The 27,435-nt window shown below is 56.1% G+C and overlaps 1 protein-coding gene across 2 annotated transcripts in view; it reads left to right on the top strand.

Annotated features, from left to right (window-relative positions):
- DPP6 (dipeptidyl peptidase like 6) overlaps window positions 1–27,435 on the top strand; it is a 320,383-nt gene that overhangs the window by 22,578 nt on the left and 270,370 nt on the right. Inside the window, exon 1 of one of the 2 annotated variants that reach the window (XM_036230620.1) lies at window positions 18,953–19,418. The exons of the other annotated variant lie outside the window; for it this stretch is intronic. Within the exon in view, the coding sequence (XP_036086513.1) occupies window positions 19,368–19,418 (51 nt within the window). The 5' untranslated portion in view covers window positions 18,953–19,367. Of the gene's footprint in view, window positions 1–18,952; window positions 19,419–27,435 lie in introns of those variants that run through there. 2 annotated transcript variants of the gene reach the window in all.

Raw genomic sequence — 27,435 nt, 5'->3', positions numbered from 1 at the left:
GGACGCCTGCCCTCATTCATCGTGCAAAACGGAGTAATCAGCTCACGGGCTGTCGGGAGTTCTCGTAGTTTTGGATTTGTGTTAGGGACTTAATGTGACCCCAAGAATAACATGGTGCCAGAGTCTAATGCATCGAGCAGATGGCAGACCCGGGGGTCAAAGGGAAGGGTGGCGAGAGGGGCAGGGGGCTGGTCACTCGCCTTTGGGAGAAACTGCGTGCCCCGGTCACCGGCTCTGAGCGTCGCCCACGCAAAAAAAAAAAAAAAATGGTTTTTGTGTTTAATCCAGGTATTTCCAGTAATATCTGTCTCTTGTTGACTGTCAGCCACGTGACGTGAGCGTGACAAAAATTAACTAATGTAGTCTTCCCACAAACCTGCGAGGCTGACATTGCATCGAGGTTTAGTTTTAAGAATGTGGAGGCTCGCAGGACTTCAGCGGTGTAACCGAATTCGGTGAGCTGAAGAGAGGGTGCTTGCGGGATTTGGACTCAGGTTTGTCTGACACTCAGGCTCACGTCTGCACCCTGCTGCCTCTGCAGGGTTAAAGCCCTTCCACCCTGGAGCTGGGGTTCAGCACCGCTGCAGAAACAAGGTTCTGTTCGGTCGCTGGCGATCTGGGGGGCCAGCGGGGGCCCTCCCAGACAGCTTGCCTTTTACAGCTCTCTGTGGCTCCCAGGGGAGCCCACCACCTGCGTCCAGGTGGGGATTAAGGAGGCTAGCTTTGGGAAGGGGGCTCCCCAGGAGAAGAGAGACACGGAGGGGTGACATGAACAGGGCCAGGGTGAATCTGCCCGGCAGGTGGGGACGATACCTCTGCACACTAAGCCACGCTGTTCACACGCGCCGCTCCCGGAGCTGGGTGGGGGCGGGACCCGGCATCGCACCGGGCGCGGGGCCTCTGAGCAGCGGGCTGGGTGCCGAGTGGCACGTCCTGGAGGTCGGGGTGCGGTCCCAGCAGCCAGAGGCGGGGTGCGGAGCCCAGGTGCTGAAGGGACGTGTGTCCTCTCTGATCCGGGTTTTTCTGTCCTCAGATTTCCATGGCTCTGGCCCACAGACGGGGACGGGAATCAGCAGGTGGTTACAAACCCGAGCTTAACTCTGCCCGGGCCTGAGTCGGGGGGAAGAAGCGAGAGTCACGTTATTATGTCTCCGTTGCTGAAATGGAAGAGAGAGAAGGTGGGGAGACGGGGTACGGGGGGACACGATGCCGTGCAGCAAGGCGGGGCGTCTGCGGGTCCCCAAGAACACGTGCCGAGCGGGGTGACAGAACTCGGATCAGGGCACACGAGCGCACGTCGAGTACCGCACGTCACCCTACGCCAACGCGGTCTCTTGGAATAGCGGGCGGGAAACTTTTCCAAAACCTGTAAGGAGAAAGCGGCCGGTCAATGGCCGGGCTGGAGCGTCGGAGGCCACGCTTCGCCGCGAGCTGATTTCGCTGGAAGGGGGCGTTTTCTTCAGCTCAAACTGAATTCATCTGACGGCGTTGAATTCAGCTGCGGCTGTTTGAATGAAGTTCCCCCATTTAAAATCGGGACATTTGGCGTTTTTGAATGACATGCAGTGCCCAGCGCCAGGGATTCTCAAACTCGCAGTGAGAGTCGCCCGCGGGACTTGTCAAACCCGGCTGCCGGCCCCTCCCACAGACCTTCTGGTTCGGCAGGACCGATGCCCTGGGTCCAAGGACCCCAGCGGCAAAATCCGTCCCCACGGGTGTGGTACCCGCCGCGACACAATCGCCTTTCTGCACGATGCTCCTCTGATAATCATCGTGTTTTAATTTGGAAGATGAAATAACACAAATGCAAAGCCGTTATGTCACGAGTCAGTCGCCCCTGGGGTTCGTGGGTGTGTGTCTTACCTGTGGGCTGAGGCCCCGAGAGCATCACTGCTTGTTGCCGTGGACGACAAGGAGGCAGGATGCGTGGTGGAGCTGACAGAGCCTGAGGACCGCGGGTGGCAGGCGTTAGGCGGCCACCCGCACCAGGCGGCCTCGGCAGGCTCAGAAGGAAGGACACAGCGCTGGGACGGCGTCCTCTCTGGCAGGACCCCCTCTCCTTCTGCAGTCACAGCTGCATATCGAGTGGATAGCAATAGAATCGTTAAAGCCAATTGCACCCAGATACTGAAATAATTTGGGGGTGATGGATGCGGTGGTCCCCGAACTCCAGCATGCATCGGAATCGCTTGGGGGTCTCACCGCACACAGATTGCAGGGGTCCACCCAGAGAGTCTCGCTCAGGAGATCTGGGTCTCATACCGACGGCCCCCAAATCCGCATTCCTGATTTCGGGTCCTGGGGTCTTTATGAAAAAGACACAGTTTTACTAAATGTATACATTAGCTGCTTTGATTTTGCGCAAGGGGTAGAATTTATACAAGACGCTGGTTTCAGTGAAGACCACCTCTAAAATTTAGTGTAAAGTCCCATCCCAGCTTGCTTCGCCTAACTTTCTGCAAACAGATAAAATTGTGGTAATTTCAATTACTGCTCTCAATTTCTAATTTCATAAAAATACCAGAGAAAAGATATAATTCTCAGTTCAGGAAAGAGTGGCTATGTGTAAAGGATCTTTATATAATTTGGGGGGGGGCTATAATGTTAAATCATAGATTAGAAAATTGAATTTAAATTTGTTTAACCCTTTGGAAAAAAGCTTTCTGCTTTCCTTAAAGTAATTCACGCATTTTACTCTGGAATTTGGTTGTGGTACTTGTATTAATTTTAGTATTAAATAGGAAATTTCTTGAGAGTGGGATAAATTTAAAAAAAATTACATAATTAGTAGTTAACATTTATACATTAAATCAGAGTTTTGGCCCATCTTTTACTGTAAGAAAGTGACTTGGAAATGAGCAGTCAGAGCTGCAAACGAAGCCCGCAGCCATCGACAAGCCCGATCCCAGCTGATCTCGGAAGCTAAGCAGGGTCGGGCCTGGTTGGTACTTGGAAGGGAGACCAGCTAGGAAGACCAGGTGCTGTAGGTATAAACAAACAAACAAACAAACAAACAAAAAAAGCCAAAGAGCAAGCGCGGACCAGATAAAGGTCACGACAGACTGCCTGTGAGAGGCAGGCCACAGAAGTGACCCATGTTCCAAACACAGACCTTGCTAAGGGAAGCTCAATCTTCACGTCTACACACTTCGGAGGGGGTGGAGGAAGGAGCATGTATTTCTGCCTAGGATCCCGTAAAACGTCCATCATAGGCCCCTGGGATTGGGGGCGGGGCTATATTTGCCTGGAGCAGGAGCACCGGCCCACGCCCCTCCCCCACTCCCCCGAGTCCTTACTCTGTGGAATGAGACATTGGGGGAGCTTTTCCCATTGGAGCCCCCTGCCTGTGCCACCAGAGGCAGGAGGCATGTCAGAGCAGCAGGCTTGTTTATGGGGCCCAGTTCCATTAGGGACAGGAGATGAAAACTCCTCCTCCTGTAAGAAACACAAGCGAGGGCCAGAAAGAGAGCAGAGCCCCACCCAGCACCCCCGCAGGGCCCTGCGGTTGGAGGGCAGACCGCGAGGGCAGAAGCGCCCTGCCAGGTAACGATGTAAAGCCCCCGCCACCCTCACCGTCGAATCACGGGCCTGACAGATAACCCACAGTGATGGGGATCCCTGAGGCGCAGTGCGAAACACTTTCGGGGGGGGACGAGTCCCCGGTCTTGAGCACTTTTTTATTTTCGTGCTAATACACAGAGCTGCGTTCTTCGTCTGAAAGTCAGAATATCACTCATTTTATCACCGAGTTACTTGAGTAACGTCCAGGAAGTTGCACACTGAGAGTCTTGATTTGCGTGTGACAGGTGACCTGAATAACCAAAGTCCTCTCCTTCAAGATTCGAACCACCCCGTCTCCTTGACTGCCCGCTCTGCCTTCTCGTTCCCATTCCAAAACGCTAAGTTCAGGCTGCTCACACGCATTGTTCTTGTGCCGAATGACGCATCGAATTCAATTTTCTAAATACGAATTAAAGGGTATCTCTGTGTTACCAGGAAGATTTGTGTCTCGTTAAACAATATAGTGGTTGGAGTCCAATGAGTTCGCAGGAGCCACTCACACCGAACTGGGTTCGCCCATATTTTAAAGTCTTTTCACATTTCACTTATATATTCCACACGACTGCATAAATCTTAAAGCAACCAGAGTCAGCCGAAAAGAGGAATGTTCTAAGCCTTCGCCGTGAATAAAAGATATTTGGGGACATGGGGTGGGGACGATTGGGAAGAGACTGAAGTAAGCAGTGATAACCGATGAGCGATGTTGGTTTGACTGTTGATTTAATGCACTTCGAGCAGAGGGAAGGCTGGCAATCGCTCGACGTAGCGATCGTTCTTTCTGTGCAAAACGTTTATCTTGCTGAAGAAACTCTCAAATTCAAAGGGATTGTCGCTGCGCGTTTTAACCGTCTACGATTCGCTAACTGAATATGTATCGGCATTCTTGGCCAAACAGGAGTGAAGGACAAACCATTCTGCGACGGAGAGGGTTACCTTGAGACGGAAATGGATGAGAACGAGAGCTTCTTGCCTAAATGTCTTTTCCTGCAAGCGAATGTCAAATACACATAGTGAAGTCTTTTTCTCAGCGTTGCAAATTTGCTCTCCAGAGTGGTGACACAAATTTATGGTCCCGGAAGCTGTGTCCAGAAGTGCTACTAAATCTGACTCATACCAAAATAAGTTTGTGTTGCTTTGAGAAATATGTCATAATTTGGCTTACTTTGCATTATTTTCATTTACATTGCCCAATTGTATCGCTTCTTTCCAATCCACTATTCTATTTTATCAGTAATTAATATTTCAGCTATTATAATGCAATATTCTTGTGGTTAATGGTTTTATTATTTGTTTCACAGTTTTTCTCTTTTTTGGAGTTACAGAAGTGTTTATTTGTATATGTTGCATTTAATCTTTTCCTTTACGGTTTCTTCGTATTTAGAACTGCCTTCCTACTCTAAAATTATATAAACTTTTATCTTTGTTTTCATGTAGCTTTTAATGACTTTATTTTTTGCATTTAAATCTTCAAACCATTGGATTTTACTTCATAACAGTGAGTGAGGAAGAGATTTTTACTTTAATTTTTTTTCCCAAAAGGATTGTCACATCTTTTGAAGTAACGCTTCTCTGATTAGAAACCCACTTTACTCATATGGCAAAATTATTATTTATATTCATGGTTATAATTTAGAGACAAATTTTAGTTCAGAAATAGACACAAGTATTGAAAGAAATTTTAGGGCACACAAGGTGTGTTACAGTCATCTCGCCTCTAAAAATTCAATTTGTAATAGTCAACTGTCCTCTGAACTTAACTTCAACTTTCATTCTAATGAGTTTAATCTTCTTCCCTGAAAACTTATACTTTGGAGCAGCTTCTTTCTTTCCTGTGCTTATTTGGCGTTCCAGATGGATGCTTCTTGAGAATGTCGGTGGGAGTCTTTTCACCATTTTATTATCGAGCGGTTTATCTTTCTGCTGTTGACTTTAAGGCATTCTGCGCATCTTCCGGATGTAAGTCCTTTGTCCGATGCATGCAGATGCATTCTCCTGCGGGGCCTCCCATCCTCTCTCGATGAGCAAACGTCGTCGGCATTGAAGAAGCCCCGTTCATCAGTGTTGTTTCGTGGGTTAACATCTTTCTGTGGCTTCATCCTGAGAAACGCCTTTAGATCTGTTCTGTGGTTCAGCCGGTGCCGTACTTTGGTGAAATTTCGTGCACATCACCTTTTCTGCCTTATCCTCTCTCCCCTCTGCTCCCGGACTTCCAGCTACGCATGCCCCGTGCCACGTGGTGCTGCCTGAGGGCATGGCTCTGCCCTCTTTCTTAACTCTCTCTTTCTCTCTGTTCCTCAGGACAAACAATACTACCGATCCGTCTTCCCAGCTGTAGACCACTTCTCCAGCTCGCTCCAGACTGCTGTTGAGCACATCCAGTGATTTTTTCCCAACGATTTCCCATCTTCTGGAGAGTGTCGTTGGGAGGAAGTTGTATGAACGTGATTCTATCTTAGTGACGTTTTCTCCTTTCCAGGGTTCAGCTTATCCCTGCATTTAGGAACTCTCTAGAACCACCCAATTATGTTGCATTGGTTTTTTCCCTCGGAGTTTATACGGTTAGTTGGCCTGATGTCCGCTGCTTCGCCGTTGCCAGAGCCAGAACTGTCCGAACCGATGCTGGACACAGCTTGCGAACCCTCCCTTGAGCTCCGGTGTTTATGTCGTTACACTCGCCCTCTAAGGTTCTCTGTTGGCGCTTTGTGTTTTTATTCTCACACTTTCTCGTCAAAGGCTCTGATTTGGCTTGTGAGTTTCCAGAGCCTCCCGTTCGCTCCTCATGCTGTCCATTCCTTCTTTAAGCACGTCGGTCACTTCATTGGGCGATTCCATTCTCTTCCGTATCTTGGGGTCTGATGTATAGGGGGCGGGTCGCTGCCTAGGATTCGAATGTTTTAATTCACGGTGGCTTATTTTTTTACGTTTATTTGAGCTGGGTTTTTTTTTTTTTTTTCATTGTAAGTCCTTCCTCCTTTGGAACTTTATCTATAGAAATCTTTGAGGATGGACTTTTAAGTGCCTTCCTACAGAGAATTTGTATTTTCTTCAACCAACATATGGGGGGCAAATCCAGAATTGGAAGGCTCAAAGGTGGCATTTGACTTGATGTTTTCCGGGCCACGCAGGTGATGGAAACGGAGGTTCTAACCCGTGAGGTGGTTGGGAGTGATCGATAGAGATGTACCTTCCCTGTTCTTGAGTGCCCCGTGGAGCGGTAAGGCTCAGTCAGGCAATGATCCCGGGGTGGCCTCTGCAGAGGGAGGCTTCCTCATGTCCCCTGCCAGGGCCACCGTGCTGTGTTCCAGCCCACGTCCCCGAGGGCCTGGGACCCGGACTCGTCTCTTTCCCTGATGCTCCAAAAAACCCGAAATTTTCTCCCGCTTTGACTCCTAGTAACGCAAAAAAAAAAATTTTTTTTTTTTAAAGAAAGCATAGTTTAACATTTTTATTTTTAACATCCTGTTATTATCATTTTTTGGAACGCTGTTCGGCAATTTTACCGGAAATGGAAGTTTTCCCAGTAAAATTGCTTTCGCTTCGCTCTATCTCAAGGCCGCGCTTGCAGGCGCACGAGGGGCTCCCGGCTTTTTGACGCGGCCCCCGGGGGGTTATGGCCGCCTCCCTCCTCTCCGCTAGCGCTGGCTCGGCGTCTCCTCCAGGGACCTTCCTCTTGGCCCCTCCCGCGTCGATCCGGCCTTTACTGCCGCGAAAAGTCGCGGTCGGTTTGTGTTCTCGTTACAAGAGCGCCTCTGCCGTCCCGCAGGTACACGGGGCCCGTCGGTGACTCCTGGGGGTATTCCCGTGGGGGGGGGCGCAGTCCTCCGCGGTGGCTTCGTGTTTCCATCTCTCAATACTTTCCGGTTGCTTTTGTTTCCCTTCTGGTTCTAGCGTCTGTTTCTGCTAACGACCTCGCCACACCCGGTGGCTGCAGTGATACACATTTATTTTCCGAGTTTCCGTGGGTCGGGGGTCCCGGACGCCCACTGGCTTTTCCGCTCCGGTCTCACGAGCCGGTAAGCCAGAGATGCGCGGTGCCCGCGGTCCCCGACCTGAGGCTTCACGCGGGGAGGACCCACCCCCGGCTCCTGTGCCGTTGGCGGCGTCTAGTTCCTAGTGGGTCGTGGGACCGAGGGGCTCGAGTCTGCTGCTTGTCAGCGGCAGCCTCCTTCCTGCGGGGGCCTCCGTGTCGGGGGCTCGCACGGCAGCTTGCTTCCTCAGAGTCAGCGGGGCGCGGTCTGCAAGGGGGGCCGGCGGCGCGGCCTCGCACGCGCCCCATCGCCGTGGCCCTGCTCTGTCGGTAGAAGAAGACCCAGGTCCCCCACACTCCAGGAGAAGGGGTCACATGAGCGCAGGAATGCCAGGGGCAGGGGGCCGCGGGCACCACCTTCGAGTCTGCCCGCCATGCTTCCCAAGCCCTCGTCTGGGTTCTCACCGTTTTCTTTGCCACGTTTTTTAGTGGTTTGGGTTGTTTTTATCTTCACGTTTCTGCCTACACCCAGGCCCTCCCAACAGCGTCTGGAGTTGACCAGATTGCGTGTTCTCCCCCGAGATGAGCCAAGGTCGTTTAATTCATAATATCACGTATGGAAAAGGATGGCGCAAACCGGGGCTCCGGCTGCGGTCGGGCCTGAACGAGGTTCTGATTTGAGAGGAGTTATTTCCGGGGGGCTCACACGTGACCCGCCCGTGGAGCAGCAGACTGCGCATGGTCACTCGCCCCTGAGCACGACTGTGAACACGCCTGCCCACGCCCCATCTCGAGGGACCTCATCTGCTAACAGGTTTGCTAGTGTAGTAGAACAGTTAATTCGGGTTCGAGTGTTAACGGCTGATGACTTTTTATGTGATCATCCAAATCACAGTTTCAAGACCACCCAGGGCCCGGGCCTTGATCTGGGGCAGCAGCAGTCGGGGGTCTGTTCACTCCACACAGAGCGAGCTCCACGCTCGGAACCGGCCTGGACAGGTCCTGGCGGGCTGAGCGCTTCCTACAGGCAAAGTGCCGAGCGCAGACATCTGAATGTGGGGTCTCCTGTCCCCCGATTCACTGCCTCTCTTGGTTTACTTTCCAAGTGTGGAAAATATGGACGAGGAATATAATGCAGGCTCTGAATACGTCCTCTCCTGCTATGATAGAAGAGTTTAAAAACGGGAGTCCTTGGTTTCCTTAAAGACCACGTTTTTAGGTTGCGAACTAGACTGAAGCTGTCATCTAAAATGTTTAATCCTTCTCCTTTACAAACAGGTGAAGCAAAAGCCTCTGGAGCTACTTAGAAGATATCGAACATGATTCCAATTTATGCTTATTAGTATGTGTGTCCTTAGAACTCAGGGCTCGTCTCTCACCCTTCCTCCTCCCCTTCTCCCTCCCTCCCTCCTTCTCTCTCTCTCTCTTCTCTCTCTCTCTCTCTCCCCCTCCCTCGTACATTGTGCGTGCGTGAAATTGTTGGCAGTAGTTGCTATAGTCAATATTTAAACTGCTAAGCTCAACACAAAATTTAAAATTCTATCAGGAAGGAGGCGTTCCCACCACTTGAAAAACCCCCTCCGCGCCCGGCCCCTGCCCACAGCTTTCTGACGGCGACGTTGGGACAAAGCCATGATTCTTCATCCGGAGAATGCTCGGGGACATACTTTGAATGTTAAGTCATCTGGGATGATGTTTTTTTTCATTCGATGCTGGCATCCACTGTTTATGCTGTATTAAGACATCAACTAAACCAAAGAGAAGGCAAAACAGATATTCCATCTAGACTAAGTGTGAGCTCATATCTGAAATACTTGCTTATAAACATATGGCTGTGGAGATTTTAGTAATGTTCGCTCTGCCTGGCACAATTCGGATCAGATCTGCCGAGTTCCGAGACCTCACAGGGAACAATGTCGCGTCTTTGAAACCCGTGACCATCTGGGTATGGTCCAGGCAGGTCGTCCTTCTTACGATGGAAGAGCAGGTTCATGAAGTTAGTTAATTGCATAAAAATGTAAATCGAGCTCTTTGTTGACGCCAAGGTTTTCTCTGGCTTTAAGACCGTGACATGAATTTTTTTCAAGTGCCATTTATAGGCTGCTGGGTGTGTTCCAACTCCTTCTCCTCAGTTATTGGCGCGGGTCTTCTGAGGACAGGTGTGCGACGCCCCGTGACCTGGCGGCTGGAGCTGTGGGTCTTTTGCTGTGAGTCGCTTCTTCTCCTCCTCCCTTCCCTTCCGGCTTCCAAATGACAAGAGAATTTTCTGTGCGATCAGTCAAAAGAGAGACTCGACGGGGCTCAGAGTGAACCGCTTGACAGAGCACGTGAGGCCTGGTCTGAGGAAGCCACGGCGCCGCCGTCCGCTGGCCGCAGCCACGGGAATGGGGTGGTCGTGGCCCAGGCTGGGGACGTCTCCGGGGGTGGCTGGTCCCGCTGCGGTGAGGGGAGGGACCGCTGTGGGTGCAGAGGGAAAGCGCCCTGGCCGCGGGCACTGGGCACGTGAACGCTGAGTCTCCACAGGGCCCTGGGTGTGGCCGGGCCGGACCTGCTCTCTGTCCCCCGCCCCCCCCCCCGCCGCTCCTCGGGGCTCCCCCCCATCCCTGTCACCCCAGAGGACACGAGAGGCGTCAAATGACTGCGTAGCTCGTGCGTCGGGCCTTTTCGAGAACTGTGTTTTCTCTACCTGCCGCTTCGTAGACCTGTTATTTTTTTTCTTTTAGCTCCAAACAGCAATGTTCAAGGAGGACGAGGTTTTCGTTTCGCGCGCCTTACACCGGAGTCGCGGAATGTGAGGGTGGGGAGGACGCGGCTCGGCACGGCGGCGTGGACGGAGACGGTCGTAATTAGCGTCGGTTGCGACGACTAAGGTGGCATCGGGCTGTGCCACGGCAGTTTATTGTGGTGTCTGCCGATGCGATGAAGTGACACTTACGCCCTGCGACCGCTCTGCCATTCGGAAAGTCACAGCCGTGCGAACGGGTTCTGTGGACAGAGGATGTGTCTTCAGCGTTTGCCCGCTGGGCTGGTCTTTATCTTGGGACTGTGGCCCACGGAATGAGAATAAATCCATAGAACAGAGAAGAATGTAAAAACGTGGCTCGGCGACGGACCCAATGCGCGTTAGAATCCGTCACGTGGGGCTCCTCCCCCGCTGCACCCCCCCCCCCCCCGGCCTGGTCCCTGCTCGGCCTCTGCGTGAGGCGGAGAGCTCGTCCGTGCTCATCCGTGTGTGAGCGGGACGGTGCGGGAACTCTCAGGCGAGCACACGCTCTCGGGCGCCTGCCGGGCGGGGCCGAGGTCGCTCGGGCGGGATGGCTCAGGGCGCGCCTGAGGCACAGTGAGCAGAGCCGCCGAGCACAGGCCGCCGTCCTCACCCTCTGCACCAGGCCAGCTGCCACCCCTGTCCCAGGGCAGCCAGGCTCTGCTCCGCGTCCGGCATGTGTGGATGTTTTGACGCGGACCACCGTTTCTGTCTAAAGGGACGCCTTGTCAGGAGTTGGATTTCCGGCGCTTCTCTACGTGGGGAACCTCCACGGTGCAGGGGGTGTGGGGCTGTGCGAGGCCCAGCCCTGACCCACCCAGAGCATCTGCCTCCCCCCACCTCAGGGTCCCAGGAGACTGACCCGCATGGCCGGCACCCTGGCCCTGTGGCTCCCGGCTGCGCCCGCGGGAGGCGGAGGGCGGAGGGGATGGGGTCCCTGCATTCCCCCCCTAACTGTCGGGCAGCCTCCGCCTGCAGCCCCCCTTCCTTTAAAACACCTCCCATTACTAAACGTCCCTCCATTTGGGGTGAGCGGGCTTCCGACGTCCTGCCACGGGCACTTCGCTGGTGCCCGAAACCACGCCCTTGTCACCTCCGCGTGCCCTCTCGGGGTTTAGGGAACGTTCCGCCTCGTTCCCGTCTTTCCTCACCCCCTAAAAAGGCTGACATTTTAACCTTGGGCGTACGGAACCTCGATGCACAGCTAACGTGCAAACAAAGCCGGGGAGGGGTGCGTTCGTGCCCCGTGCCTGATTTCCCTCCTTTAATTATGTAGAATAAGGTTATTTTTAAAAGCATTACTGAGATGCTTAGTTAAGTAGCAGGTGTTACAAAATTGCGTTTTTATTATCCTTCCCCGTATCAGACATGGAAATTATGGTCTTTCCAGATATTTCACCATTCGCTAAACGTTCCTAGTCAGTTATCACCAATAATACCTCTTTTTAAATCATATGCAAATAATTAGAAACTTTTAGATTAAATACCTTTCTATATTAGGAGACATAAACATGGTATAAATTCAAGGCAACGGTATCGATATTGTTATTAATAATAGTTATCAGAAACCATAAATGTATTTATAACTTATATGTCAAAAAATAGAGTCCTTGCTTTAAAAATGCTGATAATTATAGTTAACACAATTTGCAGTCTCAAAATTAAGTTTCCGCATAGCTGCACTTTGTAAGTAAGATCTATCTGGCTAACGGCTAGTAAGGCAATTGGCAACGAGCGAACGGCCATCGATCACCCTACACGACATTATTCTCGGATGCATCCAGCACATCCAGAAGATGCAGCTCAGCAGCCCCCAAACCGCCCCGGCGAATGCGAGCAGGAAGGGCGTTTGGGCGGAGGGTTGGGTTTGAGGATGCAGGACGTGCCTGAAGCTCTCTCCAGCGAGCCACGTGCCCGGCACCGTCGAGGAGGCTGGAGCCCGCTGCACTGCGCGCCCAGCCCGGGAGGCGGATCCCCTGCCCTGGGCGGGGCGAGCAGACCCGCGCCCGGTGCTGAATTAGAGAGACGCGAATGTGCCCAACGGGACGCCATGGCCACGCGAGGGCGCTCGCGACGTCTCGGAGCCAGGTTCACGGGAGGCGGGTGGCATGAGCCAAACGACAGCCGCGTGGGAGCAATTCTTCAGGGAAAAGGCCCGAAAGGAGACAACCAGCTTCCGGTCTCGACCCCGAACGCACGGGGCCCCTCCCATGCGGGGGAGCCCGGTCCTCCCGCCCCCAATGCCGGCTCCGTCTCGGCTCCCGGAGGCAGCAGGGGCCCCGCAGGGGACGGGCTCAGCCCCACCCCCTCGGATGCCGATGACGAGTGGTGGCTTCTCGGCTCACCCACACTTCCGTCTAACCAGACTATAAATTGGGGGTCCATGACCCCCTTCGCAGGTTTGGTGGCTCTGAGAACTCAGAGCTCACTTATCCTCAGCGGGTCATTATAAAGGGTATGGCGAGGGGTGCCCAGGGCGGGGTGTGGGGGGGCAGAGCTCCGTACCCGCCCCTGGCACGCCACCCTCCTGGAAATCGACAGGGGCGAGTCCTCCGAGCCCCTTCACGTGGAGTATTTGGGGGGGCTTCTTCACACAGGCGTGATCGATAATTAACTCCATCTCTGTCCCTTCTTTCTCCACGGACGGGGGCAGAAAGTTCCACACTTCCGATCATGACAGAGCTTTCTGGTGACCGGCCCCAACCTGAAGCTGTCCAGTGGCCCACCCAGAGTCACCTTCTTAGAACAAAAGGCCCCCCAACACCCAGAAATCCCCAGGGGCTTAAGAGCTCTGTGCGGGAACCGGGGGCGGAGACCAACCGTCGGTTTCTGGTTGGGTCCGAGCCCCGTAAGGGCACAAACAGAGGGTCTGCTCGCAGCCGTCGGCGTATTGTCCTCCTCGAATTCTCGTTGTATACAGAGAAGACTCTAGAACTCTCAGGAAAACCACAAGGACCACACGACACGCTGGGGCGGGGGACTCGGGAGTGAGGAGGGGAGGACAGAGGCCACGCCGGCGCCACGCTCGACTCGGGCCCTCTCGGTCCCCACGGAGCGTCACCCACCGCTGGCTTCGGGCCGTGGCCGCCGGCCACTCAGTGTGGACTCGCGAAGTGAAAGGAACGAGGAAGGTGAGGACGGGGAGTGTCCACCGGGCCCGGACGGAGTTAGAACAGATGCAGTTCGACTCCACACTTCGTGTTGCGAGGCCGGCACCTTTAAAAACACCTGCCGCCCGTTGACCTCCGCCCTCCCGCCCCGCAGAGCCGGCCGACCTCACGGAGCAGCCCCACAAAATCCTCGGCCCGAGCTCCGGGCTTCGTCTTGTTTCGGGAAGTCGCGTTTGAGCAATGCCTAGTGCGTTTTCTCCTAGGAAACAGGTCTTTTTTTTTTTTTTTTTTTTTTCTGAGTGAAATGGCAAACACAAACGGCCGCCGTACTTGCCGAAGGGAGAACGAGCGAGATTTCGTGGCCTCGACGCCGTTTCTCCAGATGTCCCCGCAAGTCAAACGTCAACCTTAATGCATTGTGAATATTTGAAATATATCTATAAAAATTATACTGTTAAAGAAGTACAGAGCTAGACGATAAATGGGTTATATGTTACTTAAAATACAGGTCATCGGGGGTCAATTTTCTTAATGACCCCTCGAAATATCATGTGAATCAATACAAGGAAAAAAAAAATAGACCAACAGGGAAAAAATAGGCAAATACTATAACCCAGACAATTTATAAGAAAAAAAGATATCTAAGAAGATGATTTGTCTTAAATAATATTAGTTCAATAAGATTTTTACCTTAAATGTTTTAGTCCTTAAAACATATAAATGTACATTCATTAGCCAACCTTTTGACATAATTGGACTTTCATGGTTTTTAATTATATAACAACACCCATTAATGCCTTTTATTTCTAATTTTACTTAAAGTCGAAACTTAAAAATCTTCAAAGTGTAGAATCCTTTAATTTTTTCCCCTCAGTCTTTTAAAGACAGTTTTATTCATTTTCACACAAAAATGTTCACCCATTTAAAATGTATAATTTAATATTTTTTAGTACGTTTACAGGGTTGTGCAATTACTAATTTAATTTTAGAACATTGCTCCATTCTTCCCACCAAAAAATAATCCTCATACCCAGCTTCTTCACCCTCCGCGCCTCCGCTTGCAAACTGCGTGCAACACACTCATCAACGTGCGAGAGGCCGGCGTGCGGTGAGGGAACAGATCCGTCCACCATGCATTGCGATGCGTCCACAGACGTCCAGTGCGAGAAGGGAAAACTACGAGGGCCAAACTAGAGTGGAGGATCAGGTCGGAGCCGCCTGGGCCCTGAGAAGTCCGCGACCTCGGCGCACCCAGGAAACGCCCCAGCCGACAGCAACTTGCGAGTCAAGGGCCGACTCCGCTTCCGGCTCTTGGTGACTTTTGGCGCCAATGCGTGGGGGCGCAGGCCCCGCCGAGGGGCGCATCTGACGAGGGCTGAGGTGACGTCGGACATCCTCGTTTTAAACCATCGGTCCCTGAACAGCTCTTCTCTCCCCCAAGCTACCTGCCAGCAGGTTCGCAGCTTCCTTCGCCGGCACCTCCCCGTTTGTCCCCGGAGGGCAGACGAGAGGAGAAGCCCTGCGCCGACTTGGGGGCCTCTGCCTGGCATGCATTTCCCCGAGAAAGCGGCCCATGTGGCTTTCACTGCCGGTCTGAACGTGCCTTTCCCCCGCGTCTCGGTCACCCAGCCCGGCTTCTACATGTCACCACGGCCCTGGGCTGTGAAGTCCCTCCCTGGCAGTGAACTCGACGTTGCGGCTCTGAGATGTATCTGGGCGCCCAGCGTTTGTGAAGCTGCCCTGACATCTGCCCAGACCCTCCGCGAGCCCCGTTAATTATGTTCCAGGATCACATTTGTATTCTTAATATTGTCATTGTCCACATTGTTAATTTTGATGTCTCCCGTCAGACACTGTGAAATCTTTAAGGAGAAAAACTTTTCTGCAATAAAAATCGCTGTGATTGGCATATCATTAGCATCACTACATATTTTACGGTTTTGTTTAATTCCTAGATATTTTCTCCAAACTGTTATTGTCATACCTGTACATTCTGTAAAATAAATACTGACAGATCTCATTTTTTTTTTCCTGGAAGATAACTTCCTGAAATCTCATGGGGAAACCAAATTATGTGGAATAAATGATGTTTTCTATGCAGTAAGGAAGCTCACATTTTAAAGAATGTCAGTAACGAGTTAATTTTTGAGTCACGGAATTGTTTATAGTAAGAATAATTGCTTTTTCCCTGCACCCTGTGATGGTTCATGTTATGAATCAACCATTCTGGGCCACGGGACGCCCAGGTATTTGGTTAAACATTATTCTGGGTGTTTCTGGATGAGATTAACATTGGAATCAGTTGCCTGAGTAAAGCAGATTGCTCTCGCCAATGTGGGTGGGCCTCGCCCAATCAGTTGAAGACCTGAACAGAACAAAAAGGCAGAGAAAGAGGAACTTCTACCTGACTCTTTTGAGATGGGACCTCAGTTTTTTCTCGTCTTCAGACTCAAACTAAAACATTCGCTCTTCTTAGGTCTTGAGTCTGTTGACTTTTGCACTAGAGCTTAAACTATTGGTTCTCCTGGGCGTCTAGCTTGCTGACTGAAGATCTTGAGACTTGTGACTTTCCAAATTTGTATGAGCTGATTCCTTTAATACATATGTGTGTGCATTTCCACCCCATTGGTTCTTTGTCTCCGGAGAACCCTGACTAATACAGCGACCTCGGCTTTTGCTTTGATCAGTTGGGAATTTCACATGCCACGTTTCCTTACGGTGAAATTCACCTCGGTAAACTTAAGCTTCATAAATAACAAGAAAACAACACTCGTAAAGTGACAACGATGACTATGCTCTTCTGCTATAAACATCACCTGATGTCAAATGTGAAACTGGACATTTTGCCAAAAGCCTCGACTTCGATGAAAGCTACTTTGACCAGAGCCAGCTCCACCACAGCTAACCATGTGTCATTAGGGATGGGGCAGAAGGGTGGACGAAAGCGTGGCCTCCCTGCGTGGAGAGGGCCTGCCTGGGTAAGCTGGCGTCCCTGAGTCACCAAGCAAACGTGAACGGGACGCAGGTGCCGCGTAATGCGGCAACCCCCATCCGCTCAAACCGGCCAGAAATACTATGCTGACGATCCCGAGATAATCACGTTCTTCTTGCAGACTGGATGGAAAACAGGAAATACAACTGCGTGAACTAAGGACACGAGCCGAACTTGCTGATAAAGATAGGCCCGCGTTTGCAGTCGCTGTTGACAGGTGCGTGCCTGTTCATCGATGCGGCGACGTGGGAGAAAACGCTTTGAGGGCGGAGGCGGGGGCCGAGGTTCCGACGGCCATGCCGCCTTCGAAGATTTCCCAGTCTAAATTTCTCATAGGATTTAATATCATAAAAATTAACATAGCAACTGAGAATCCTCCTATTTTAAGCACTTAAAAAAAATACTCTCCCACCTCCCGTCTCCCTCTTTTCCTCTCCTCATTCTTTTTCTCTGTAGTTTTCCACTTTCAATGGCTGAATGTGGACGCGTCGCCGAGCGAGTCGTCACTGTCGAATATCCAGTGTTGCTTTGCCCGTTCATTCCAGAGTGTTCCGTCTTTGTGGCTGCCTTCAGCCCTGTCATTTCTGGGGGAGCATGGGCACCCCAGACAAATGGTCCGGGCTCATAGCTGTCGCGTGAGTGTGGGGAAAAACATTTAGCCGACTAACACATTTATTTATCAACTTAAAGTTTAATCCAGATGTTTCCACCCTCTGTTTCCAGAGATAATTTGAAGGAAGCCATAGAAATGATGGTTCGGAAAATATTTTTTCCCCTGTTTTCTTGGTTTTCCCTCCCTGCTTCGTCACAGGGCCACGGGATGGGCGGTTCCGACCGGCTGGTTCTTGGTGGGGAAGAGCAACGGAGCTTCCCAGTGCGTTCGCGCTGCCCGGGATAAAGCAGAGAACGGACTTCCCGACGCCGCCTAAAACGGCGCTTAGGTCGGCAATGGTTTTGCTCCCCTGAGGCTGGGTTTTCGTGTCAAGTTCAACCGTACAAGGATGATCCGCACCACGTTGGTTTCTAGAGACGAGGTGTCATCAGGAAGCCTCCCGGGGAGGGAGGATGCTTCTAGGACGAAGAGTCCCCTGTCTTCCACTTCCTGGCAAACCCAGGCCGCCTTCGCCCCAAAGCTACTTTTCAAGCATTTCGCCTAGCTCACCTCTCTCTTCCATCTGCCTCTGGAGCCAGATCATTAGCTACGGGTCGGGTCATTTTCACTGGAAATCGATCCGCTTGTGTGTCTATATTCATGTATTGTGTGTGTGTGCTATCTATAAGCATACATCATAGGCGCACGGGTATTATGTATGCGATGTATGCCGCACGCATGCGAGCTGGCATCGCGGGCAATTACATAGCATTAGCGTTGCAGCTGCTCAGAAATTTCTGCTTCAGCGTGGGTTCGAAACCGGCCTCTTACTCACGCTTGCAGGCTCGAGTTTGTGAATGTAAAAAAATGGAAAGGCTTCTCAAACCCCTCCCAGCTTCGCATGCCCGCCACTGTCTACCCCCCCCCCAGGTGAGGGCACGCTGCCCCCCCCACACACACACACACACGAGTTTGAGCCTGTTGCGCCCCGCCGGTTTGGGAGCGGCCTGGTCCCGGGGGAGGGGCGCCGCGGCGTGGGGGGTCCACTTGGCCGCGTTTCCAGCGGCTTGGATTGGTCAGGGCCAGACCTGGCCCATCCTCTGCGTGCGCGCGCTCGGAAACGCGCGCCCCTGTGTGGTCCGCGGAGCGACCCGTGGTTGTGATCCCAGGAGCGCCCGGGGGTGGCGATCGAAGAACCCAGAGCGCGGTCACTGGGCCACCGCCGTCTGGGGTGGGGGATGGGTGGGGGAGGCGGAGCTGCTCTGGGCCCCGAGAGCGCCCCGCAGGCTCCGGGGCGGGCAGACCCCTTGGCGCTGGGCTGGGCCGAAGGCGCAGCAGGGATCAGAGCCGTGGAGACAAAGGCGCCGGGCCGCGGCTGGGGCGGAGGCCCGGAGGGAGGCCGAGCCTGGGGGCCGAGTGCGGGGCGCCAGCGGCCCTGCCCGCCGGCCAGGAGCTGCCCTCGAGCGGTGCCGGTGCCGCGGGCCTGCAGCCGCGGTGGCAGATTCGGGCGCAGCCCGGGGCGCAGCCATGGAGACGCAGTGTGCTGTCCGCTAGTAACCCCAAACGTGATTTACAAGCCGCCTCCCCGCCGGCCCTCCGCTCCCCCTCGGCTTCCCCCCTCGTCTGCCGAGGCGCGACTCCCCCAGCCTCCCTCCACCCGGGGCGGCACGGCTGGGAGGGACTCGCAGCCCCTCCAAGCCGCCCGGCAGCCTCGCCGCGGAAGTCACCGGCGGCGGGCGCGGCACGGGCGGCCCGCGGGGAGCGGCTGAGCGCCGGGGGCGGGGGCTCCCCGCTCTCCCCCAGCGGTTTGGGTTCGCTTAGCCCCCATGTGGCCGGAGCCTTCCTGGTCCAGCCCAGTCCCGGCAGAGCACTCGGTGCGCGCGTGCGCGTGTACACACACACAGGCGCGCACACACACACACACACACACACACACACACACACAGGCACACGCCCCTCCCCACCCGCATGCCCCTGGCGCCGCTGGGGCCCCCGCCCTCAGGGACAAGTGCAGCTACCGCCGCTCCCCGCGCCGTCTGCCACGGGAGCCCCAGCCGCGCCGCCCCGTCCCCCAGTGCGCCCAGCGCGCGCAGCGCCGCGGTCGCCGGCCGAGCGCTGACAGCAGGCGGTGGGAAGCCGGCCGCGCGCCCTCCTCCCGCCCCGGCCCCGCAGCGTCCTCGCCGGCCGGGAGGAGTTGATCGCCAGGGCGCCCGCGTGGGAGAGGCGAGCGCGGGCGGGCGGGCCGGACCGCCAGGACTCTCCGCTGCCCGAGCCGGCTCCGGCCGCCGCCGCCGCGGGCCGCTCTCCACCTGCAGCTCCGCGAGGCGATGGATTAAGTTACTCTCTCGGCGGCCAGGCGTCGGGCTCAGGTTCGGGGCAGCATGAAGGAGAAGGCGATGATCAAGACGGCCAAGATGCAGGGCAACGTGATGGTGAGGGCGCGCGGGCAGGGCGCGGGGTCGGGGCCGCCGCGGGGAGCGACGAGGGGGGGCGCGGGGCGCGCTGTCCTCCCGAGTCCCGAGCCGCCCCGCGTGCCCGCGACCCGCTGCCGCGGCGCCTCCCGCGGCTCCCACCCGGACCTGCCCGGCGGCCGCTGGGCGCGGGGACCAGGTGCTTTTTCTCGCAAATTGCAACTTTGCGGCGTCGTGGTCCCTGGGCTTTGGGCATGCGGCGGGTAGCGTGGGCGAGGGGCGCGGCCGAGCAGGTGAGGAAGGGGCTCCGTCCGCGTCAAGCAGAGCGCGGAGACTGGAGGTCACGGCGCCAGGGACGCGCCGTGGGGCCGGATGCCCCCGCCGGCCTCGGGCTGCGAGTCCCTGAGCCGAGACCTGTTGGGGTCAGCAGAGCCCTCGGTGTGCGGGGTGTGCGGGGCGCGCCGGCCCTCTGCTCCCGCACCGGGTGGGGCCCGCAGCGGCGTTTGGGGACGATGACTCCCCCAGAGCGTGGCTGAGCCAGCAAGCGCCACCGCGGCGTGTTGTTCCCCCCTCCCCCACCCCCACCTCACCCCCACCCCCACCCCCAGGACTGCCCTGCGCGGCCACGCACCTCTGGACGGTGGGCGGCTCGCACTGCAGGCGAGGGGTCAACTTTGCTAACTCGGGACCCTGGTGTCCCGACTCTCCACCTGACTTCGCAGCGAGCCCAGCACTCAGCCGCCACCTGTCCCTGGACGGCCGCCGTAGGGGCTCCCGCTCTGGGGTCTCCCCAGAGCGGGGCCGAGGGGTCGGGGTGCTGGACGTGGAGGTTGCCATCTTGTTCTGGGGAAATGATGCGTGTGCCCGTGCGTGTTTGTTTGGGTGATGTTTTAATTTAACCCTTTGGGCGTCGATGTAGGGTCTCTGTTTTTCCACTGCTCCAGGGTCCTTCTCTGTGAGGGAGGGGCTGCGGGATGGGGATCGCCCCCTGACTTTTGAAGGTACAGCGGGCAGTGCAGGAATTTGTTCAGGGTGGAGGTTGGAGTTGTTTACCAGGTGGGCTGGGTTCACGTGATGGGCAGGGGTGGAGGCCCGAGAGTGTCTGGCTATAACCCTGGTCCTGATCCATTTTGAGGTCTTGGTTTAAACAAAAACTCAGGAATCGAAAAATTGATTGGAGTTAAAGAAACACCCAGCAGTCAGCTACACCCTCAGCAAGACACTTGTTGCTTAATGGAAGGAGGAGCAGCCTCCCCTCAGAACTTGACTTCGGGCCTGCGGGGCGCGCACGCCCCAGTCGGCAGGGCCCTGGGAGGCAGCCCGCAGGGGGCGGATCTGTGGGCGACCCCCCCCCCCCCCCCCGACACACACAGGAGACCACTGGTCGGTGGGGGTTCCCTGGCTGGCTGACCTGGCTGCTGGTTTGTGAATTACGTTTTCCTGAGCCGCCCACCCCCTTTTCAGCGACCGTGTTGCTCAGTGTAATTTCTTGTATGAACAGGGCAGCAACAGGCAAAGGTAAGTCTCCCAACTGAATTCCCACCATGCCCACAATTCCTCTTTCATGTTACGTCTTATAATGTGCTAACAAAATCTACACATTTAGGACTAAAGCAAAAAAAAAAAAAATTGAATTAATGATACCGATGATAATAGGGCGATTTCAATTCATCGCCTACATCTGTCATCCAATGAGAGTTTCTTCTTGCAACTTAGATGAGACGCGGTGACTTCTTTCCGCCGCGTCTTTATTAACAGGGCTTGTGGTATTCCCTCCCACTGCCCCCTCTGCCTTTAGCTCAGAAAACAAAGAATAAAAGGAATGCCAGTCGCATTCCTCACTCGTCCTCTGAGCAGGGGTGCTCCCCGAGGTGCCCGCGGGGCACCCTCCTCTGTAAGCGTGATCAGAGCACGCGGAGCCGAGCCCCTCATGTTTGTAGGGTCGCCCGATGGCCCGAGAGAAGAATGAGACACATGAACTTTGAAATATTCCTTCGCCTCCTGCGTGGATCATCCAGGCTCCGCACTTCGGTCTGTACCTCAGTTTGAAATGTCACGCTCCAGTGGAACCCACGCGGCTCTGGTCTCGCGATCGATCGATCACTCTGCACGTCAGTCATTATCCCGGGACTTACCGATCTCTAATTTTTCATCGGCCGTTTGGGAAGTTTCGCTAATCCCAGCGTCTCTTGGATTAGATGACTAGCAAATTCTCTGCACTCCCAGCTCGGGTGGTGTTTTACATCCGAGATGAGGACAGATTCCTCTCCCACGGCGGCTGCTGACGGGCGAGTGGCTGCCCCGTGTCTGCTGCGGGAAGCGGCAGAGCGTGTGTCATAGTACGCAGCGGCAGCGCGCACAGTCACTCACGGACACACAGAGACGCAGTCCACAGCTCGGCACTGAGGGCCGGAGCCCTCGGAGCTGTCCGAAGTCACCTTCGAGGTTTGCTCTTTAAACGAGTGCCACTTGGTCATGCCCAGGTGGTCACAGAAGTGCCACTTCCGGGTATGGCATGCGTGTAGATCGCTGTGTTCCCGTTGGGTGACCATTGGACCTACGGTTTAGGTCGTCTGCCAGAACTGTGACATTAGGGCCCTGAGTTGGGTTGGCCATACCGTACCGTTTCATTGAAAATGAGTTTTTTATAAAATACGGTACATGTTTTATTCCTCACACTCTACTTTAAAAGTTTATTTTGGATTCACAACGCGATGACTAAGGGAAGGCAAACTTACCGTATGGCGTCCGATCTCCTGTTGGGTAAACAAAACACCGTCGGCAGAACCAGCTCACGGCTATATTTTAATTCTTGAGAAGAGTCTGTTGCGTAAACTTGATTTCCGGTATCGTGAGAACTCTGAGCCACATTCCAGCTGCATTTGACTTGCCGGGAAAGAGATGGAAATTTCCCCATTCTTTAAAAAAAATTATATTAAAAAACCCCCGCATTTTCATAAAAACATTGAAGATTCATGGGGGGTGGCTTGCATATTTTTTTCAGTCTGATCTTCCTTTATCATGACTACTCCGACATTCCACCCACTGAACCGCCGTTGAAACCGCACGGCCGTGTTAGACAGACGTACCAGGGCCAGTGGAAAACCGTGTCATCCCAATAAATCCCCGTACACTGTCCATGGAGCTTTTCCCAGACATCGAGTTGCTTAATGGAGACTAAGTAAAGGTTGGTTAAAAGATGAAAGAGCTGGGGCCGCCCCACGCCCGTGGGACGGGCTCCCGCTCCCCTGGTGTGTGCCGGTGGCTCTCCAAGCAGGTGGTGGGTGATCGGGGTCCTGCCAGAGGACGTCAGAAAACATACGCGGAGATCAGAGGCCCCAGGCCACCGGGGGCACTGGAAGGTCTCGTGGTTGGCTAGTCCCAGGTATAAACGATTGCAATCCGGGCATTTCCTGTACGGCGAAAGACGAGGTTTTCCGTTATGGCCACCGGACCCAATCTTAAAGTCTTCGGTTACTGATCGGATGTATCCACGTTATTATGAACCTCAGATCTTTTTAGACTGTGTCTTCCCCTTCCTATGTAGGGGAAAAAACCCTGCTAACAGTAAGAGTTATTTTTTTATATTTTATTTTTTTCTGGCCGTGGAGTCCTTTACTGCTTTGGTTGGATGAGCCGGGATGAGCTGGCTAAACCCAGGGAAGTGGGGGGGGAGGGGAGGCTCTCGGTGGCTTCTGACAAGGGGTGGGGTTCGTGCGGGACACAGCCTTCCTGTCACGGAGCCCCGCTCAGGACTGGCGACCCATGTTCGTGAGAAGACTTGCAGGGCGCAGGCTGCAGCGATGCGCGTGAGGGTAACTGGGAGCTGTGCTCCCACTGCCTCGTGCCGGTCAGCACCCTGGGGACGCACAGGATGTGGTGTTGGCTCTGTGGCATGCACTCTGGGGGGACTCGCCTTCCCGAAATGGGTTCCCAAACCTACTTCTCGGGCCACGGGAGCTTGGTCTTCACCGTGCGTCCCACGTTGTGGAGGCCACGTCGATGGCTCTCTGCTTCCTAGTTGTTCGGTGTTCCTTCACAAAGCCACTGGCCCCGGCCACCATCTCCGAAACGGAAAGCTGCCTGCCCTTCCTCCTCCTGTCTTAACGGGATTCCGAGATCGGGAAGATTTTAAATTAAGAGATTGCCAGTAAGAGATTTATGGAATCGCTAGAATTTGCCGGCGGGAGTTCCCAGAGCTAGCACGGGGTGGCCGGCCAGGATGTTTCCTCAAATGTCTTAAGTGAAACTTGGGTACACAGGGACGTCCTGTCGTCCCTCCCAGAGGCCCTCGCAGGTCCTGAGTCGTGGATTGCTGGGTCTCAGTGCCGGGACGTGGAGTTACACTAAGCTGGCCTTCTCTGTACCAAAGTTACCACCCCCTTTTCCATGGCTGACCCTTCCTGGTCACTAACTACACCATTGCTCCAAACTGGTTCATCCTTTGGACTGTGAGCTCCCTCCCTGTGTTCACGTGGCGCCTTCACAGGATACAAAGCAATTCTGGCGCACCCTGCCCTAGCGTCTTAGAGCCACCCGCTGGGGTGGCAGGAGGGTGTCAGGAAGGGGACGGGTCCGTGAGAAATCGAGGCAGGCTGGGAAGAGCCAGCAGAGCCTCGGGGACCTTCTTGTCGCTGGCCTGGGAGAAAGGGCGGTGGCCGTCTTCAGCATGGGGGTCCTCAGCATGGGGGTCGCTGGCGTGGGGGTCGCTGGCCTTGCGGATGCAGCAGAGGCGGCCGGCAAACGGGCTGTGTGAGAACCCGGGCCACGGAAACCGCGTTTCCACGGGCGCCGTCTGCGTTGGCACCGTCCCTGACCGTGGTTGCGGCTCGCGGGCTTGGCGGATTGGTGTCTGAGTTTCGCTCAGAGACCCTTCACTCTCCTACACATTTTAATTTTTTTTGCTTTACCAAATCTTGCTGACGAGTCATGTTCTGTACGAAAGCCGCCGGAAACAGAGGCGGGGGCTCCGTTCGCCCGGACAGGCAGGAGTCCGCAGGCGGGTGGAGAGATGTCCCGCCCCCCTGCCGCTGCTCCCCCTTTCCTGCCCCCTCCCCGCTTCCTGTAGCCCCCCCTAAACCAAGTGGACGTCCTCGCCCAAGAGTGTGAGGTGCCGCCTGGCTTCACAGTGGGGGGGGGGGGGGGGGGCGCAGCACAGCTCGGGACGAGCCCCGCTCCTGGGACAGGCCCCTCCCCTCCCCTCCCGCCTTCCATGTCCCTGAAAGCGACGTGAGTCCGTGACCTGACGAAAGTCAGGGGTGGGCCGAGCTGGACGCGGGGCCGGGCTTCTCTCGCACCCGCTGTTTGTTCGTTCGTTTGTTCTGTTTTTCCCTGAATCACATTTTCCTCCGAACATGGACGTCCATGAGGGCGGGGAGCAGCACCCACGTCTCCTGAGAACCTTGCGGGGACCCGACCCGCAGCTCACACCCGCGGGGCGCGAGCTGATCCCGCACACTGTGCTTCTGAGGGGCGCGCTAGGCTCGATGCATCAGTTAAAACCGAGGGTACCACGCTCGGCGGCACACCCCGACTCCGCGCCGCCGTGCGCGTCTGCGTGTGCGCACACGCGTGCGCGCGCTCGGAGGCCGGACGTCGCGTCCCTTTCACTGTGATAGTCACAACCACGCGGCGCGGTCTAAGCACAGAAAGAGAACGAAGGCCGGACCTGGCCTCCCGTGGACGCCCCGGGCGCTGTCCGGAGGCGCCCCCGCCGTCGCCGCTCTGGACCGCGGTCCAGGGGCCGTTCCCCGAGCGCGGCGGTCAGCCCGGCGGGGCCAGCGTCGGCCCCGGGATGTTCGCATTTAAAAGGATGGCACCCCGCTCCTGGGAGAGGCCGTCCTGGGTCCCCACTCCTGTCCGGCCGTCAGGAGGACGCAGAGATGACGTGGTGCCGACAGGGACACGAGTCCTAAGGAAGATGCTCGAAGGAAACGGGGAGGAGGGAAATCATCCCCCCTGTTTTCAGCCGGGAAAGTCTCGCCTCTCAGTTTTTAGTTCGCACATGTCCCCAGGGCCTGGACAGCCCAACGGGCGGCCCGCGCAGCGGCCGGCAGAGCGCGGGTCCCCCGAGAGTGACCGGCGCCGGCTGACGGGGCCGCGTGCTCGGGCGTCAGCACCGTCTGCGGGAATCAATCAGAAGCTCGGGACCCCGCCAGGCCCCCGCGCCTGACGGAACCCCCTTCCTTCCAAGAAGTCAAGGGCGAGAAACACACGCGGCCGAAGCCCAGAGCAGAGGCGCTGCCTCCAGGACGAGGGGTGTCCGGTCCTGCCCCGCGTGGGGCCGAGGGCCGCCGGGCCCCTCACGCGAAGTCACGGCCCTGAGGCCGCCTCCTTCGGGGCTCGGACCCCCGTCAGCCACGCACCTCGCTGCGTGGATCCCCACCTCAGCCCTGGAGGGGCCGCCTCCGGCTGTCCGGTGAGGCTCGGGGAAGTTCAGCTGCAGAATCGCCCACGGCCCCCCGGGTAGTAGGGAGAGGCCAGGGTCCAGCTCGGACGCGGGCGGCCAACACGGCCGTCCGGAGAGGTCTTCGAGGGCACCGGTCGGACGACTTCACCGAGCGCATCTCGCCTGACCAGGGGACGAGCCCCGCCCCGGCGACAGCGCCCGGCGCTGCAGCTGCCTGCAGCCTCGCCCGCCCCCCAGCCTGGGCCTCGCCGGGGCCCCTGGGGCGCAGCCGTCCTCGGCCTCGGCGCCCGCCCCCCCATCCTCTCCCCGCTACGGGCTCCCCGCTCCCGGAAGGCGCTCGCTCTAGCCCCTCGCAGGCAACCGCTCTCCCTGCACCTCGCGATCTCGTTATTTACTGCCAGGGTCTCCCCTGCAGACCCGAACGCGCATTCCTCCAGGGGGCTCTGCCTCGCTCGCTCCCCGTGTCCCCAGAATCTAGAGCGGGAGAAGCAGTGTGGCCAGGGACTGTTCAGAAGGTGATCTTTTTGGGGGAAAAAAAAAAAAGGCTGTTGACTAGCTCTCTCTTTTAAGGTTGCAGTGGAAGGTGATCGCAAGGTGAAGGAAGTAAAAATGCGCGATGAACTGGAACCGAGGGACGGGAGGGCGGCGGGCCGGGTTGACCGAAAGAGCCCGGTGTCGACTGCCACGTGCGAACGCAACGCTCTCTGTGGCCGATGTGGGATTCACAGACGGGCGTCAACAGGAGTTCTCTGCGCATGCGCGGAACACGGAAGGGGCGTCGCATGCGGCACGTCGCGGCAGGGGCGACGCACGCAGCACGTCGCGGAAAGGGCGATGTGCACAGCACGCAGCACGGAAGGGGCGATGCACGCGGCACGCAGCACATCGCGGAAAGGGAGACGCACACAGCACGTCACGGAAGGGGTGACGCACGCAGCACGTCGCGGCAGGGGCGACGCACGCAGCACGCAGCACGCAGCACGGAAGGGGCGATGCACGCGGCACGCAGCATGTCGCGGAAAGGGTGACGCACACAGCAGGTCACGGAAGGGGCGACACACGCGGCACGTCGCGGCAGGGGCGACGCACGCAGCACGTCGCGGAAAGGGCGATGTGCACAGCACGCAGCACGGAAGGGGCGATGCACGCGGCACGCAGCACATCGCGGAAAGGGAGACGCACACAGCACGTCACGGAAGGGGTGACGCACGCAGCACGTCGCGGCAGGGGCGACGCACGCAGCACGCAGCACGCAGCACGGAAGGGGCGATGCACGCGGCACGCAGCATGTCGCGGAAAGGGTGACGCACACAGCAGGTCACGGAAGGGGCGACACACGCGGCACGTCGCGGAAGGGGCGACGCATGCAGCACGCGGCACGCCGCACGCTGCATTCCCGTCCCCGGCGCAGTGGTCGGCGCTGCTGCGCTTCGACGCCTGTCGTTGAGTCCGTCCCATGTCACGTCCCCTCCGCTTTTGACCAGGCGCCGCTGCGTGTCCTCGGTGCCGTGACAGCCACTTAAGCAGTTATCGAGGTGACGCTGGCGAGCTCGACGCCGTGCAGCCCACACCGGGGCCCGGCCGGACCGCTTATCCGAGAACTTTGGCCTCGGCTGGGAGTCTAGAACT

This window comes from Rousettus aegyptiacus, unplaced genomic scaffold (assembly GCF_014176215.1).
Source record: "Rousettus aegyptiacus isolate mRouAeg1 unplaced genomic scaffold, mRouAeg1.p scaffold_m13_p_13, whole genome shotgun sequence".
Taxonomy (NCBI): Eukaryota; Metazoa; Chordata; class Mammalia; order Chiroptera; family Pteropodidae; genus Rousettus; species Rousettus aegyptiacus.
This window is presented reverse-complemented; position numbering and strand designations above follow the sequence as displayed.